The sequence below is a fragment of the Pezoporus wallicus genome, unplaced genomic scaffold (genome assembly GCF_028554395.1).
Source record: "Pezoporus wallicus isolate ANWC-B61680 ecotype Strahan unplaced genomic scaffold, APGP_CSIRO_Pwel_v1 contig_7833, whole genome shotgun sequence".
NCBI classification, from domain to species: Eukaryota; Metazoa; Chordata; class Aves; order Psittaciformes; family Psittacidae; genus Pezoporus; species Pezoporus wallicus.
Window position 1 is genome coordinate 72,789 of NW_026635430.1, and position 16,338 is coordinate 89,126.

The 16,338-nt window shown below is 40.5% G+C and overlaps 1 protein-coding gene across 7 annotated transcripts in view; it reads right to left on the bottom strand.

Moving 5' to 3' along the window:
• The window catches only part of HIVEP1 (HIVEP zinc finger 1), a 130,876-nt gene that overhangs the window by 33,029 nt on the left and 81,509 nt on the right, over window positions 1–16,338 (bottom strand). For 6 of the 7 annotated variants that reach the window (XR_008974168.1, XM_057424013.1, XM_057423978.1 and 3 more), the window contains one exon: window positions 1,213–7,163. Coding sequence is in view for 6 of the 7 variants with exons in the window: in XM_057424013.1 (XP_057279996.1) it covers window positions 1,213–7,163 (5,951 nt within the window). In the remaining variant the exon portion in view is untranslated. The remainder of the gene's footprint in view (window positions 1–1,212; window positions 7,164–16,338) is intronic. The other variant, XM_057423993.1, reaches the window with a different exon arrangement.

Genomic DNA, 16,338 nt, shown 5'->3' on the forward strand with positions numbered 1-16,338 from the left:
TGGCTTTTCCCAAGGCTGCGGGGGAACAACTGCCAGCCCTATGGACCCCAATTCCCAGCCCAATGCCCTGGAAGTTTTGCAGACTGCAGGAGTAGAACAAGTTACAACTGCTTTTACCCATCCACAAAAACATTTCTATGGTCTAAAAGATTCCACAGAAAGGGAGGTCCATGGGTAACGTCCCATTTTTGCCAGCTCCAAAGAGAATTTCGCCATTTAAGACACCGTGAGAAGAGTGTGAAACTACTGTACGTTTCAGAAAGCTTTATGGCTTCACTAGATGGGACAATAAAAGCGAGTATTGGGTCCATTAAATAGACACAAACACCTGCTGCCATACTAAAGGGCAAAAAGCCACCTTTACCCATTCCCAGAGGCAGTTCAGTCACTAAAAAACATCAAATCCAGTGCATACCAGCACAGCTTTAGTCCTGCCCGTAACAAAACTCTTCCGTGAGTGAAATCCTCATCACACATGTGCAGCCCCAAGACAGCTAAGGAAGTAACAAGTGACTTATTTGCTTTGCCACATCTGACTCCAGAATGACGTAGTATGGGTCACAAACATTGCCCAGAGTATATGCCACTGTGCAAGATTTAACATCATCTTTGGAGCCATATGGATCCAAGGAGCTGTCAGTGGTTTTACGGTAGCTGTAGTTTTGTTTTAAACTGTGCTATTTTTGTCATTATTTCACACTACCAATTAACGTAGTGGGAGAAAGGGAAATGATACACTGCTTCTCTCACAGTTATATCGGTGATGGTGAAGAATGTTTTCATGGTGTATCCATGGACAGGTTCAGGCTGAGCACTCTTTCATAACAGAAAATGCAAGCAGACTTTCAAGACAAAATATACAATGATCTTAAATTCACCTGATTTAAGTTAAAATTTTAAAAAATACTTATATCAGAACTATTTTTGTTCTACCCACTGCATTTAAAAAACAACCAAACACACTCCTGCCACAATAAACACTTCACATACAGATTTAAATCCAGGAATTAATTTTCATGAAAAGCAATAAATCCTTATGAACAGGTTTCTTAACAGAATTAGTCAGGATCTTTTTAGCAGTTTGATCCAGCATAACTAAAATAAATAAGCACATATACTATACATGTCAGGCATATTACATTCTCTAAAATATGAGCAAGCGTGATTTCCAAAGCAAATCCTTTTTAAGTGATCAGTATATATCGAGCATACCTTATGTACCTTGGTTAAGCTGTTCTTCCACTTGCTGGAGTAGACCAATACATCAGCTCTGGGATGAGTAGTTCTTGCTTGAGTGTACAGCGGTTTTTCAACTTTTTGTTTTGAATTGAGGAGGGAAAGAGCTACCTTTGTTGACAGACCAAGTGGATTGGGGTTGCTGGGACTAACGGCCCATGTAGAGTAGGCTGAGATTTTCTGATCATTTTGCAGCAGATGCAATGGTTTTCTCTTCAAGAGATAGCACCAGGTAAAACTCGTTGTGGTCTTGAGGCTTGGAAACGACAACCTCTGCAGTTCTCCTGCATTCATCACAGCCAGCATAGTTACAGGCTTTGCTTGGCCATGGCTACTGATGTGCTTGCTCTCATTACTGTTACTTGGGGACTTTCTTTCTTGACTGCTACTTACAGCCTTGAGAAGAGAACTCTGATTACTCACTGGAGACAATTCAGATGGTTTTCTAACTACAAACACAGGCGATGCTGAACACCTAACGTCTTCAGATTCTGGTGACTCCTTCAGAGTTTCTGAAACACCAGTGTCAGATGAGTCATGGTCAGGCAACAGTAGGTCAGAAGGACTAGCTTTGCTGCTTTTTTCATGCTGTGCAACACCATCAGCATCCAAGAGATGATTTTCAAGAGGCTCTGTGGTGCATATCTGTCTTACCAAAACTGGTTTCTTTTGCTTACCAGTAGGGTCACTAGGTCTAATGTTCAGTGACTGCAGTGGTCTAGCTTCTGTCATGCAGGCAGCTCCACTTTCATCTTTCACACGTTTTTGATGGTTTTCCATGGCAATATCTAAACTGTTGGCTGGGGAAAGCATTCGTTTACTTGAAGCTGTAGCTTCTGGTTGAGGGAAGAGTCCGCTAACTGGCACTTTCTGAATAATATTCAAAGAGCTTGACAAAGATGAATTTCTGGTTCCACTTTCTGCTTGTGAATTTTCAAATTCAAATGAATTTGGCAATGTCTTCTGATTATCTTTGTGAGATTTTGGCAGCTGAGCTTTGCCTTCAAGCATTGGCACTGTCACAACATTTGTTTTGCAAACAGATTGATTTACCTGATCCTGGGTCACTAAAATGTGAGGAAGGGGGGTGACAGTTGCAAAGCCATAGGATGGCATACTGCTATGAATACGGACAGGAACCACAAAAGGAGGAATCTGATGCATTTGACTGCTGCAGTTATTTGGGACAATTTGCTTTAGAGGAGGCACAGAATATGGAGTAGACATGTCAGGCAGTTTAGTCTGCAATTCAAAGGAGGATACATTCTGGTCCACCCCAACTTGACTTGGAACAGTCTGAGTCGATAAAGTATTTTTTAGCAATTTAGAAGAGTATGGCTGACCTATATGCAATGTTTTAACTTGTAGCTGATACTTCGGAGCAAAACAATCTTTTTTTTCATTGGGGTGACAAGAAAGCATGTATGTGCTCACCTGTTCCTCTTGGGCTGATGTTTTAGTTGAGGGCTGGGAAGGCTGATGTGTTGAGGATGGTTGTCCTTGCTTGTTCAGCACATGATCTACAGGCTGCTGAACTGAAGACAGGCTCACAGGATTACAATTCTGAATTGCTGAGGGAAGCCTGGAGTGAGTCTGTGAATGCTGAGTACTTGAAGGAAACTCCACAGAAGATTTCCCAGAGATCTGCAGCCTGTGCAATGGCACTGTGGGTATATCCGTAGCATGAACTGTCTGAAATGAAGTTGATTTACCTTGTATCTGATGATTTTCTGGAGAAATATTTAAAGATATCTGCCTTACAAATGGCCCCCTCCTCCTTTCTAGCAGAGGCACATGTCCAGTAACTCCATTTGCAGATGATGGTTTCGGAGTGGCTATCTCTACGAGCGAGGCAGGTTTTGATGAAGACATGCTTCCACAGTCAAAAGACTTACTCCTGTGGTCTACAACCTCCATCGATGGCTGTGTACAGCTGATCTGCTCTGAGGCAGCACGTCTCATTTCCCGGTAATGAGGTCCAGGCACAACCAGTGCATGTGAGCCAGCAGGAATCATGAGGAATTCTGACGACTTGCTAACAAGCTCTGCTTGGGAAAGGTTCTCTGACTTCAAAGTTTCATCTTTGTCAAGTGAAGCTGAGAAACTGGAGGCATGAGACAAGCTACTTTCCCGACTTAAACTTCTGGAAAGTGTGGAGTCAATGCTTGATTCGGCAGATGAATGCTCCATTTCAGCCAAGCGAATTCTTTTCTTCTTTGGTGGCAGCTTTTCTGTTGGCAATTTTGATAGCGTTTCACTGCGCTGTGGCCAATTAAACCTTTCTGTCTTTTCTGGATCGCTGCATTGGTTATCTTGGTCCCTGTCTGGTTCTTCTGTGACCAGTATTTCAGGAACCTGGATGTTATGCTGGCGAACAAGTCTTGAGGGCTGAAGCGGTGCACTTCTCTCACTAGAAACTATTTGGCTCCCTTGAACTTCCCCTCTAGGTGCTTCTGATGATAGGGGTTGACGATGCTGGGGAGTATTCAGAGGAGGATGTCTATCTTCTTGGATTACAATTGTATTCAAAGAACGGTGCTTTGCAACATTGTTGGGGTCTTGAGAAGAAACTGGTGACACTCTTTCAAACGACTCTGATTTCTCAAATGAGCTATTTCTGCTCAGTGAATTGGTGTGCTGTATTACTGAGATGCCAGTACCTTGTCTTTTCAACTCCACCTTTTCTTGCACAGCCGAACTCACCTGCTTTTCAGTGTGTGGAGACATCTTTGGCTTGGTTGTCTGATCTGTGCCTTGACCCACAAGCTGAATTTGGGAACTCTGAAGTAGAAGGCTGCTTCGCTGTTGGGACCCTACCACTGTTGTTGCACTGTGTTTTGACAGATTGAAAGAATTTGCTGGCTTGCCTTGGCCTTCTGTATTCTTTGATAGTATACTCGTATCATTTTGCTGTGGGTCATCATCATCACCAACACTTTTCATTTTCCTTCTTTTCCTTATCTGGGGTGTCTGCTCCCAGACACCAGTTGAAGTAGTGACTCTGTAGTGTAGAATTTGAGGCTGTGTGCTGTTTGGAACAGTTTTATGCTCAGGTTCTCGGACTGCTGCTTTAGTTTTAGGTCCATGCAACTCCGAGCAATAAAATTTCTTGTGGTTTTCAAAGTTTTCCAGTTTTCTGTATCTGTTTCTGCAGGTTTCACACTCAAACATTGTTCCTCGCACCTGAGGGGACTTCTTTGTTTTTTCCAAATTTGATCCCTGCGCAAGGGACTTGCTCCTTTGCAATAATGATTCATTACATCCCAGATAACTTTCTTCTACAGATCGCACTGGTCCGAGAACTTGGCTTTCACCAGTTGAAGAATCTTCTATTGCTGCCTGTCTAACAAGGGTCCGAGGATGTCCACCTTGGTTCAGTGGAGTAGCAGGTCCCGATACAAAAACATCATCATATAAAGAGCCAATTTTATCATCAAATGACTGACTACCTCGAAGGGGATGAGAGGGAGGTATTACATGTGGAGGTACTGCTGAGTAACTGGTAGTAGGCATGGAATTACTTCGTGTTATAGGTAAACAGTCAAGGGATGGTACAGAAAGAAGAAAAACTTGCTTTGATTTCTCAGTGGGTGTGAAAGGAGACTTTGGTATATCAGAGCTTGAGCTAGTTCTTCTTCCCATGGGTTTTAAATCAAACTGGAAAGAATCCTTAAATATGTAGGATTTTGGTGAATCTATGCTTCCTCTTCTCGAAAGAGATGTTCTTCTTGGTTTCACGCTATCTAGCTGTTTGTCATCCACAACAGCTTCATTATCAGAAATCAACTTTGAGATACGTTCCTCAAGAGTTTTTGTTGCCATGGGAGGTCGCATTTGGCCAGAGAGAATCAGATTCTTTTCAGCACAAACCGTTTGTACCACTGATGCTACCACACCACTTGCTCGTGGCACACAGGGCACGTTTTTGTTTGGATCTTTCTCAGAGGTCAACAATCCTCTCACAAAAGGAGCTGGTGGGCTCATTGTTTGATCAGCACTTTCAGAACGAGAGAAATAACCAGAATCAGTACTACCTAAACTTCTAGGGCTCAAAAGGCATTTTCCTTGCTGATCTTGGGAACCATCCGTTGCCTGCTGTCTCTGGAGCTGAGCATGCACCATTCCTACTGCAGATCCCACCTGTTCCTCTAGTAGGCCCATTTCTGCTTTCTGCTGTTGCTTTACGTCATTCTCCTTCAATGAGGCTGTATGTGTTAAGTTTGACTGAACAGTTGTCACTTTAAAATCTCCTTTTCTCTGTGCTGCAGAAAGTTCGGGTGCTGGTTCTGTTACTTTTGGACTATCAGCCCTTAATGGAGAAACATTCACAGGATGAACTACTACTTTTGGTAATGCTGCCCTTACTTGAGGTTCTGTATCATGTAATGAAGAGTCACCTGGTATACAGTCTGGATTGCTTAACGGAATAGGGCTTCCTTTCCTCAATGGTTCTGCACTCGAAATGACTTTCACTATTTGTGCAGGTTCCAATTCTTGATCATCTTGTCTTTCATCAGCAGTGCCTTCATCCTCACTTTCCCCACTTTCTTCCACATCTGAGTGGATGCTAAGTGCTTTTTCCGAGTCATGAGATAAGAAGAGGCCAGCTGAATCTGGTTGTAGCACAAGTCCAAGTTTGATAGCATGTGCATGAGATTTTTTGTGCTTGTACAGATTGCTTTTGGTTTTAAATGAAAACCCACATGTCACACAAGGATACGGTCGCTCTCCAGTATGGGATCGGATGTGCTTTTGGAGAACACTGGGCTTGGCACAGGCCCGATTGCAATACTCACACACATATTTCCCTAGCTTTTTAGGCTTCTGGTCTTTCAAGAGGTTACATATTTGTTCTACACCATGGTTTACAACTGACGCTATCTGGGATGAATTATACACGGGACCTATAGGCAAGTGTGCTGAACTTGATGTGCTAATTGACAAAGGTGTAGATGAAGTAGCTACTAGCTGGTTTTGAGAAAAAACCTGAGTTACAGTGGAAGATGAGGTGTGGACAACAGATGAAGTTACTGCTATGCTGTATATCTGCTGGAGCTTGGGGTTTTCTTGATTCTGCTGTTGCACCAGCGATCTAGTGAAACTTGGACACATAACAACCTGGTGATTTTGTTGACTGGTCTTAGTAATCAGGTCTTGTGAATGAGAAACTGACTGGCTTTGTGCTTGTCCAGTCTTCGCTGTTGCTGCTACATGCACATTGTTTAACGTAGACGGGTAATAGTGAGGTCCAGCTGCAAACTCATGCTGTGACAAAGAAGACTGATTTTGGACGCTTATTATATTGGACGTGAGATTAGAAGAGGTGCTTACAGTTTTATTTGGTCTCAGTTTCTCTATCTGCATCCCATAAGGGGGGCACTCTTGTGCTAAGGTGTTCAGTTCAGGCTCCATAGCTTTCAATAAGACATCGAATGCAGTACGAGTACATGGGGATGATGTACTGCAATCAACAAAGTTAATACATTCATTACTGTCAGTCTTTGTTTTACTTGATGAGGAGTTTGAGAGAGACTTCTTTTCTGGTGAGTTCAGTTGGTTTGCATCAGTATTCTCTACTGCCTGCTTACCCAAATCTAAGGACTGATGTGCCAACGAGAGTTTTGTCTGCATTGATGTCTCAGATTTGGTTGTTTCAACACTTATGTCACTGCTAAGAGCTCCCCCGCTTTGTTTGGTACACTGATTTCCATTTTGCACGGGTGGGTGATCCTGTGCTGTGGTGTGTTCAGAGGCATCCGGAAGAGCTTTTAGTGGTGAAGGGTCTACACTTTGCTTAACCTTGGCTTCAGCAGGGCTCCTCAAAGGCGATTTTGGTATTTTTTTTAGATGGTTTTCAGTCACAATCTTTTTTCTTTTCACACCTTTAATTGCATCTTGGGTGCCTCTAGTACCAGCATCTGTGATTTCTGTTAAAACACAAAGAGAAAAAAGAAAATGCAAATCGAATAATGGAGTATATTTCTATTTATACCATTTTATCATCTCTAAGTTTCAACAGTAAGCCCTGGAGCAACAGGACTGTCCATCTCTCCTGCCTCCAATACCTTTTTTTAATAGTAAAGGTATCTTAGTGAAGATCTATTTTGCTTTCATCTAAAAAGAACAATACTTTCAAAGTGATACTGTAAGGGATTACAAAAGTAATTCACTACAGGAAAAGCTTCAAAGGAAATGCAAGAAAAGAAAGGCTACTGAATGAATATTTTAGCATTTAGAGCAACTTCTTTTCAGATAAAGTAAAAAAGAAACCTCTGTCTTGCAGTTGTTTAAAAATTCAAATCAGGAAAATGAAAAACCAAGACACAAATCTGTTTTCATGCTGTATTTGTCACTTTTTCCATCTATATGTTTCCGCACTCAAGGAATGAAGACAACTTCCTCATGGTTATATTTGTAAGTAGATTTATCATGGAAATGGCACAACCACCCACACCATCTGTCAAATACTGTATTTCAGAGCTCCAATTACTGAACTTCAATAGCATTTCAGATGAGCAACTACGGTGGATGAATAAAATCAGTCACACCTAAATGATTTTGTATTTGTGCATCATGAAACAAAATAAACTAAATCTGAATTATTTCATTACTAGCTACACTTGCTGCTGATTTTAGGCAGGTATGCATGCAGAGTTTCAGGGCTGCAGTGAAGAACACATGAATTGGGGTATTATTTAGCAGAATAATCCTGTAGCACATACTTATATTCGTACAGAATACAATTTTCTCTGTAACAAAAAAAATACATACAGACTGAATTTCAGTGTTGATACTTACAAGCTTGTTTTTCAATGGATACCTGATGTTACACACCTTTGTTTATCTCAACAGAATTAGACTTAATCTGGTTGGTTTATTTATTTATTTATTTGTTACTTCTTTCTTAACACTCAGTTATAGGTACTGCCTCAGCTAGCATCACCAGTACTGCAGAAGAAGCCAAATATTAAATGGACGTAAATCCATTTTCTTAAGCTTTTACAACTAGTTTATTAGGCTGTTAGTCAAACCCATATTTGTCTGGTTGCCAGTATTCTAAGCAAAGGAAGAAATTAATGTGACTAGAGGGCTGATGTCTCTGAAAAGGTTCAGCTGCACACACATTTTGGGAAGCAGTAATGAGTAACTCCATGTGGTATGTTTACCTAGCACAGAGTTACTCAGCAACAGAGGTGTATATGCACTTCTAGGTAAAGAACAGCCCCAAGACAACACATAAAGGGACAAAGTTCTCACAGTGAATTTCACTAGAAAGAAAGTGGAGAAAGCTCAGACTTCCCAGTGCCCATCAACCCTATGGACCCCTCTGAGTGGCATGAAGACTATCCTCTTGCAGAAGCATCATCTGGCTCCTATACTATGTGGGAGGAAAGCCAACACATAGTGTGCATCTGACAAGAGATACTGGAATCCTGAGTGAAACCCTCTTATAAAGGAAACACAGGCAATGCCTAAAACTTTGGTAGCAGAAGAGAATGCAAAAGTGACCAAAAAGAAAGACGTTTTCTCCATGTCAGAGCATAACCCAGGTGGGATTGAGCTATATGCTAATGCCAGACAATTGGAAGTTCAAAATCCCATTTCCAACTCAGCGCCAACTTAATTGTATACATATATTCATCAAGGATGAATGGATATTCAGGAGATTTCCTTGCAAACTGAAAGATTAAAGACTACACATCACACACACTGTACTGCAAATGTGCAAGTTCTGCAGAACCTGATCTATTCCTCTCTCAGCCGTACTAGAGGAAGTTTAACTATAAAGAGTAAGAGCCCGTTTTGACACATTCAGCAGTCCCACGAAAGAGATGCTTGAATCCCTTGCCATAACTACTGGCTACGAAACCTAGTTATGGGGATTTTGTGCTCCTCTTGTGCATCCAGAAAGAAATTTCTGCAGTAATCACTCACTTAACCTTTAAATGAACTTTGTATTTATTGCTTTATCGCCAAAACCTATTCATACTAGACTGGATTTAACATATTCAAAGCCCAGCAGTCTTACATCACGATGTTCTGTCCTTTCTGTTGATTCACAATTAAATGAGTGGCCTACACTAATAAGTTGTGATCAATATCATTAATGGCGATTTCTTTAAAATTTCAGTCTACTGCAACTGCTTTTTTCTTCAGTAACAAAAAACTATTTTACAAAATCAAAGAGAAAAAAACAAGGTAACTATATAAAAGAGTGCTTTTAGCCAAGGTTTGGTGATCCCTCTGAAGCACGGTCACGTTAATTGAGCATAAGTAATTTGGTTCCTTTTAAGCACACACTGCAGCTTTTATCCCGTCACAATCACGCCTCCACACCGATCACACTGCCAGTGTTTGTACCAGAGTGCTATAGGAATTGCTGAACAGATTATGCACAGCTAGGAAGGTAAGAGTGCCAGGAATTGCGAACATCAATGCAGACAAACATATACAAAAAAGACTAGGGAGTTTCATATTGCAGCAGTTGAACAGTCAAATGATACACTGCTTCCTGATGCCTCAGAATACTGAATAATTACTATTCCTGGGTTTCAATCATATAATGCAGAGGAACAAACACACTCAAACTGCACCATACTAGTGAACTGGAAACAGACACAGCTGAAAGATGCAACGTGGCTTACAAAAGCCTTAAATAAAGTAAGAATATATCTCTAATCTACCAATCAAGCAATTAAAACCATGAATGTTATGAATATAAGATCAGAATTTTCCATAATCTATTTACTGCTTTACTTTAAAAAATGCGGTTCAACACATGGTAAACCATAAAAATTGCTTAGGGAATTGAAAGGAAAGAAAAAAGAATAAAGAAAGGCAAGTTATGCATTGCATTAAATAAAGAAATAGATTTTTCTTTAGTCTTTGCAAGCACTAGTTGTGCTGCTTCTGTAGTTCTATACCAATAAAATTCCAGTCTACAGAAATCATGAGAACTAGTTTCTTATTTGTATTTCTGACTTTACGCCTTTGGTGATCCCAGAGATGGGAGTTGCAAATTTGCTTCACATACGTATCTACAAAATGTGGTAAAATGTACTTTATTGACAATGGCTTTAAAAGGCTTAATAATAGTTTAAGTCCTGTGCTCTACTTCACTCCTGGATAATTTAGAAATCATTATTATTAATGGAAATATTCACCTCATGTTTGCTAAAAGCCACATTTCTAGCATATTTGGGGAAAAAAGCAATCTCTGACAACTCAACTTGGTTTTAGCTTCTTGTTCTTTCTGTGTGAGTCTTTTCTTTGTATTCCCAGTTTATGTTGAAGATATTCCACCACACGTTTGTTAGTCTACAGCTATGTGCTTCCCCAAAGATCAACTGCATCAATATTTCCAGAGGCAACAACAAATCTGGTGGAAAGCAGCAGCCCCATAGTGCTAAACACTCCTCCACCTTTCAGAGCTACAAACTTTCAGGAGCTTAATAACTTCCCAGGGCCATTTACCCACATCAACAAGCTGACACTGAACAAAGAGAAGGTAGAAACATCATATGTGTGTGTGAGAAGCAAAAATGAAACCGATCCACTTTTCTTTCTCTCTCCTGTGCTCTGCTCACCTCCTTCCGCAAACACAAAGCCCTTCTTATCCTTCAGCAGTAATTCCCTTTTTTCTCAGGTGGTGAAGTGGTGCTGCTGAGAAGTGCTGTCACCTCAATCAGACATCTAAAAAAGTTCTTTTTCATAAGCTGTATTATATCAAATAGGATTAAGTTACCCAGCCCAAGAGAGAAGGTAACAACATCATTGTGGTCAGCGCCCCACTTTTCATATCCCAGGGACACCAGAGCATCTCTTTCGTGCTTTGCCTGGCTGGCTTTGTTCTGCTTTGCTATCAAGATTCTCTGTTTAATACTTTTGCTTCGGTATGAATTCTGCACTCAAAACATGACAAGAAAAACTGATGTTTCTAAACATGACTGTTAACCTGCAATTTCTCTGCTGCATTTTGCTCCGTGCACAGGAAATAGAGCAGAACACAAATGTGATGGTGTAGATAGCAATCTGGCAAAGTAACTCATACAGCAAATAAAGGAAAGGTATAAGCAATCTGATTTTCTTCTTCCGAAACACTTACTGGTGAACTAAACAGTGTCTTGACAAAATGATCTCAATGGTTTTGTTGAAGTAACTTCCAGAACTGCCTGTCTCAAAGCCTACATGTTATTATAACACCTACTCTCTTTCTCTCCCTTCTAACAGAGCTACATGCTTGCACTTAAGAAGAAAAGAGAAAGAGAAGAAGGAACTGAAGCAAGGCACCAAGCTCCCTTCTCCCTCAGTGCTACCCTGTGAAGCACCGAGCAAGCAACCACTGCCTGCCCCTATGGTCCAATGCACCATTTTCATCTCATGCACTCACTTCATGTTGCCGAATTTTAAAAATCACTGCAGACTGTACAAATACCAGATTATCCACTTCAAGTGCCTGAAGTTTAGCTTCTAAAACTGTACTTTTGCTCCCATGGCACTGCAAGTAAGAGCAACCTCTTTTGAAAATGTTTAAATACTAATTGATGTCTTACACATACAGCTAAAATGTTAGTCTGACCACAAACAACGGTAGCAATCCAAAGATGGGCTTTCAGAAGAGATCATTACTAAGGATCTGATGCTGATTAAAGCTAAGCCTCCCAGTGTCCTTAGATATTCAAAATACTCTTATTCTTGATGTATGATACTTATTTAATTTTGATTTCACCAAAACTATCGAAAGCACTCATGAATCACTGCACTGGGTCTATTTCTGTGAATAACAAACATCATTATGAGAGCAAAAATAAGTCTGGCTAGCAAACGCTAGGCCACCAGAATTTACATTAAACACAGCAGGGAATAACTAAATTTTAATTTTTTATTAAATGGCCTTCCTGGCTTCATATTGCTTCCTAAATGTTAAGTACAGCCATAAATATTTTTCCTAAAATGATAGTTTTTCCAAAGCATAAACCCCCCCCAAACATAAATCCTTAATTACATAAACCACATATGCAGCTATGAAAATGGTCACAGTCAACAGCCAACAAAAAGATCTGGCCAAGATTAACCCAGGCGCCTTGCTTAATTTTAAGCAGAAATTGAGAGGATTTAAAGTCAATTACCAACAATTTTAAGAGTCTTACTTCAGGTGCATAACTTTAGACTTCTTGAGAAGGTCACAGGGTGGTCTCTCAGAGGCCAGGAGGCAAGTCAGCAAGCACTCCCAAGTCGGCAGTGATATCTGAAAACCTCTGTCAGTAGGCTTATTGTATGCTTAAGAGCTTTTATTGCTGAGAACACTAATTCAAACATATACAGAACAGACCCTTAAAAAACACTTAATCTCTATGTAAAGCACAAATTGACAATAATTAATTAAAAAAGGGGGGAGGGGAGGGATTTGACATTCAAGGCTAAAGCACTCTGATATGGATTGGATCAAGTGTCATCTATGGCAACATATGTTGTTAATATCAGCAAATACTGGACCATTCCATAAGGCATAGATAAGGTTAAGTATGGTTTTGATTTCATACTGCCTGTAAACACATCATTATTTTTCTTGGTGTTTTTAACAGACAACATTAAGCTGTGGTTTGATATGTGATCCATCAAAGTTATCATATTGGCTGTCAACGAGAGGTTCTCAAATCCTCTTTTAAGGGTCATTTCACATCAGGCTTTCATCCTGGAATGAAAGTTAAAAATTTTATTAGCATAATTCCTCATTATTAACGAAACCAGCGAAAGTCCTACTAACACAAGCCCAGGAAAGGTGCATCTGTGTTAATATGCAGTACCAGCACTCATTTGAGTAGTGCCATTAACCTCAATGAAAGTATACATTTTGTAAAGTCAAACTAAATTTTAATGCTCTCTACCATCACATCTTATGAGCCCATAAAATCAGTGTATCTCAAGATCATATATTAAAGTTAATTGTAGAGAACATGTTTATTGATATGTACACCAAGAAATCATACCCTGTACCTCTACCACTAAGTATCACAAATTTAAAAAAAATAGTATTTTGTAACATCACAAGATAATTCAAGTGAGAAAGGACCTCAGCAAATCTCAAGTCCAACCTCCTGCTGAAATCAGGGCCAATTATGAGATCAGACCAGAGGCTTTATCCAGTAGGGTCTTGGAAACCTCCAAGGAGAGAGTCTATACAGTCTCTGTGAGCCATACATTCCACCGCTTGACTGTCCTCGTGGGGAACAAGCCAGTCCGCACCTCTCTCATTTCAACTTAATCCTATTGCCTCTCATCCTCCCACCATGCTCCATTGTGAACAGTCTGACACCATTTTCATAATATCCCTCCAAAACCCACTGCTTCTCAAGGCCAAATGAGCCCTTGTCCCTCAGCTTCTCCTTGGAGGACAAGTACTCCACCCGTGATGGGTGGTGTCCCAATGCTGAGCTCACTCCAGGTTTTTGATGCTCTTCATGCACCAAGGGCCCCAAAACTGGACAAGGTATCTAAAAGGTGGTCTAAGGACTGCCAAGTAGGAGAAGATAATCCTTCCCCTTGATCTGGTCATGCTTTCATTCACACAGCCCAGAGCAGGCAAACATTAGTTAATACCATTTTGTACAAATGGTAAAGTTTAAACTGTATAATATACTGTTTCCACTAATATATAAATAGGACTGAACTGTCATTTTGAAGGTAACAAACATCAAAGGTTCTTCCCCAAGAATCAAGACTACATGCATCCTAGCAACTGATACAGCAAAAGGTATACAGGTATAAAGGTACAGCCACAAAGGTGCACTCTGAGCTAGTCCTCACAACTAGATGAAATACGGTGGCACCATGAGTGAGGGCAGAGAGGATTAACATTATAAATTGTGCAATAACATTTTAGCACAAGGTAAGCGAGACACCTTCGCCCTGAGGCACACAGCCTGGACTCACCAGGAAGCTCCCCTGTGATACAGTTTCACCCCAGATGTGAGAGCCTGCCAACTCCTGTTTGGCCCTGGGATAGGTAAAGAGTAAATGACACGTTGTAGTCTGAGGTTGCCTTTCTGACGGCATTATCTCCAGTCATGGCTACTGACATCAAAACTATCTTGGCGGTAAGACTCCTGACGGGGTGTAAGGACATAACTACTCTGTCAACAAGACCAAGAAAGATCTTTTTTATGAGAGGCTGGTTTAATTTTGTGCATTTAGCTTCTTGGCTGGAGCAAAAAAAAGTAACAACCAGCAGATTTTTAGCCATAAAAACAGTGTGCTTGATGAGGAAGACTGTGAAGATCAAACAGCAACAAACATCTGACCACTGAGGTAACACTAGAGCCTCAGCTAAGAAATGCCAACATCCACATGAGAATGGGAATCAAAGGCAAAATTTCAGCGCATCTGAAAATCTCTGACCAAAGTGAAATGGATTATTTTTTTCTCTAAAAAGAATTAATTTCCTGCCCAGTATGAAACACATTAAATAAAACATGACATTTGATACTAATCGATATTTCCCACCATTATGTGGTAAGAAACCAGCTGAGGCTGAAGCACTGTACAGTTTTATAGAACTTGGGCACTTCATTGCAAGACAGAAGAAAGGCAAGACAGGAACAGCAAACTCAGACCACACAACCTATGTTTAATGCCCAACTATCTCACAAAATGTCAATATATGAATATTCAGCAAGGGCATATACTACGGTATATTAAATATGCTGAAAAAAAATAAAATGATTTGCTATTCAAAGTAGCCCTATGGAGTTTATGTGCTGGCTCTGCATTGCATCCACACAGAAGCCTTAATACTAAACTAAGAAAAGTAACCACTGCCTGAATGCTGTTAAGATAAAGCATGCTGACTATGAGTAGCTGAAGAGACGTTATGATAACTGACATCACAAGAAATCCCAGCCTGAGAAGTTCTTCCACCCCAGGCACTCCAAAGACAAAATAAGACTGGGTGCCTCCCCAAAGGCAAATTTATGGGCTCCCAGTCAAACCTAACCAGAAACCAGTCTCACCGAGTTATCCATGTGAGAATAAAGCTTTTTAAAGATAAACAGAAAAAGCATGTTTCCAGAAATTAACCAAAATACCTCAGGGACATCTGGAAATATTCCTCCAATGCCAGGCAATGCTATGAACAGTTTCATGACTAAATAATCTGCTTGCAATTTAAGGATTATCAGTTGTTACTGGGAAGTTAGGATTTGGCTAATAAATCTTTAGAGCTAGTTCTACCTCTAACACACAGAAGAAGAAAGGCCACTAAAACAGAATTATAGAACTGCTCATGAAACAGCAACCAGTTGTAGGGTTATCAGCAAAGAGCAGCTGCTATCTGGTCAGACGAGATACTGAATATAAAATACCCAAACATGAGTCTGAGGGTTACAAGCAGAAATGAAATGAACAAGATGTTAACTAAATTATCTTTGCTCATAATGATGTTGAAACCAGAACAAGCTCCTTAGTCATACTCTCTGCATTTCTTTAACATACTCTTCCATTTGAAAAGCAGGGACCAAATGGAGCAATTTCCATACTGCCTGTAGCAACTGAAGAGAAATGAAAAGCAGCAAAGAGCTCACACCTAACAACCATACTATTTAAAAACAGAGAAAAGAACTGGAGTTCTGGCAAAGCAAGTAGGAAGTCTTACACAGCAGGTCTTTCTTTTGGGACTAAATGGGGCTGTGAACATGACAAAAGCATAAGTTAGGTGATTTGATGGAAATCTAGACACCAGGAAGTTCCTAACAGTGGAAGCTCAGGCGGGTCTGGCTGGACCCACCCATGCTGGAAGTGGGAAGGATGACCTCCCCCAGGGTAGGTTTGCTTCAGCATCAATAGGAGGTCCTCAATGCTGACAGCTCTGAGTTACTCAAGAGCTCTTTCCTTTTCCCAGCCTCACCTGCCCTTTTCCACAGATGTGCTCAGTCTCTCTTTTTGCCCTCTCACACATATACGTGTACCTTTTTAGGAAATTCTTATGAAAGACTCCATCCAGGTCAGCCTATAAGGATATAGCTACAAGAGAGTGTTATCTAACTCACCATCCATTTTTATATTTTTTATTCAAAGGAAGCCAAAGGAAACTAACAACTCCTTGTG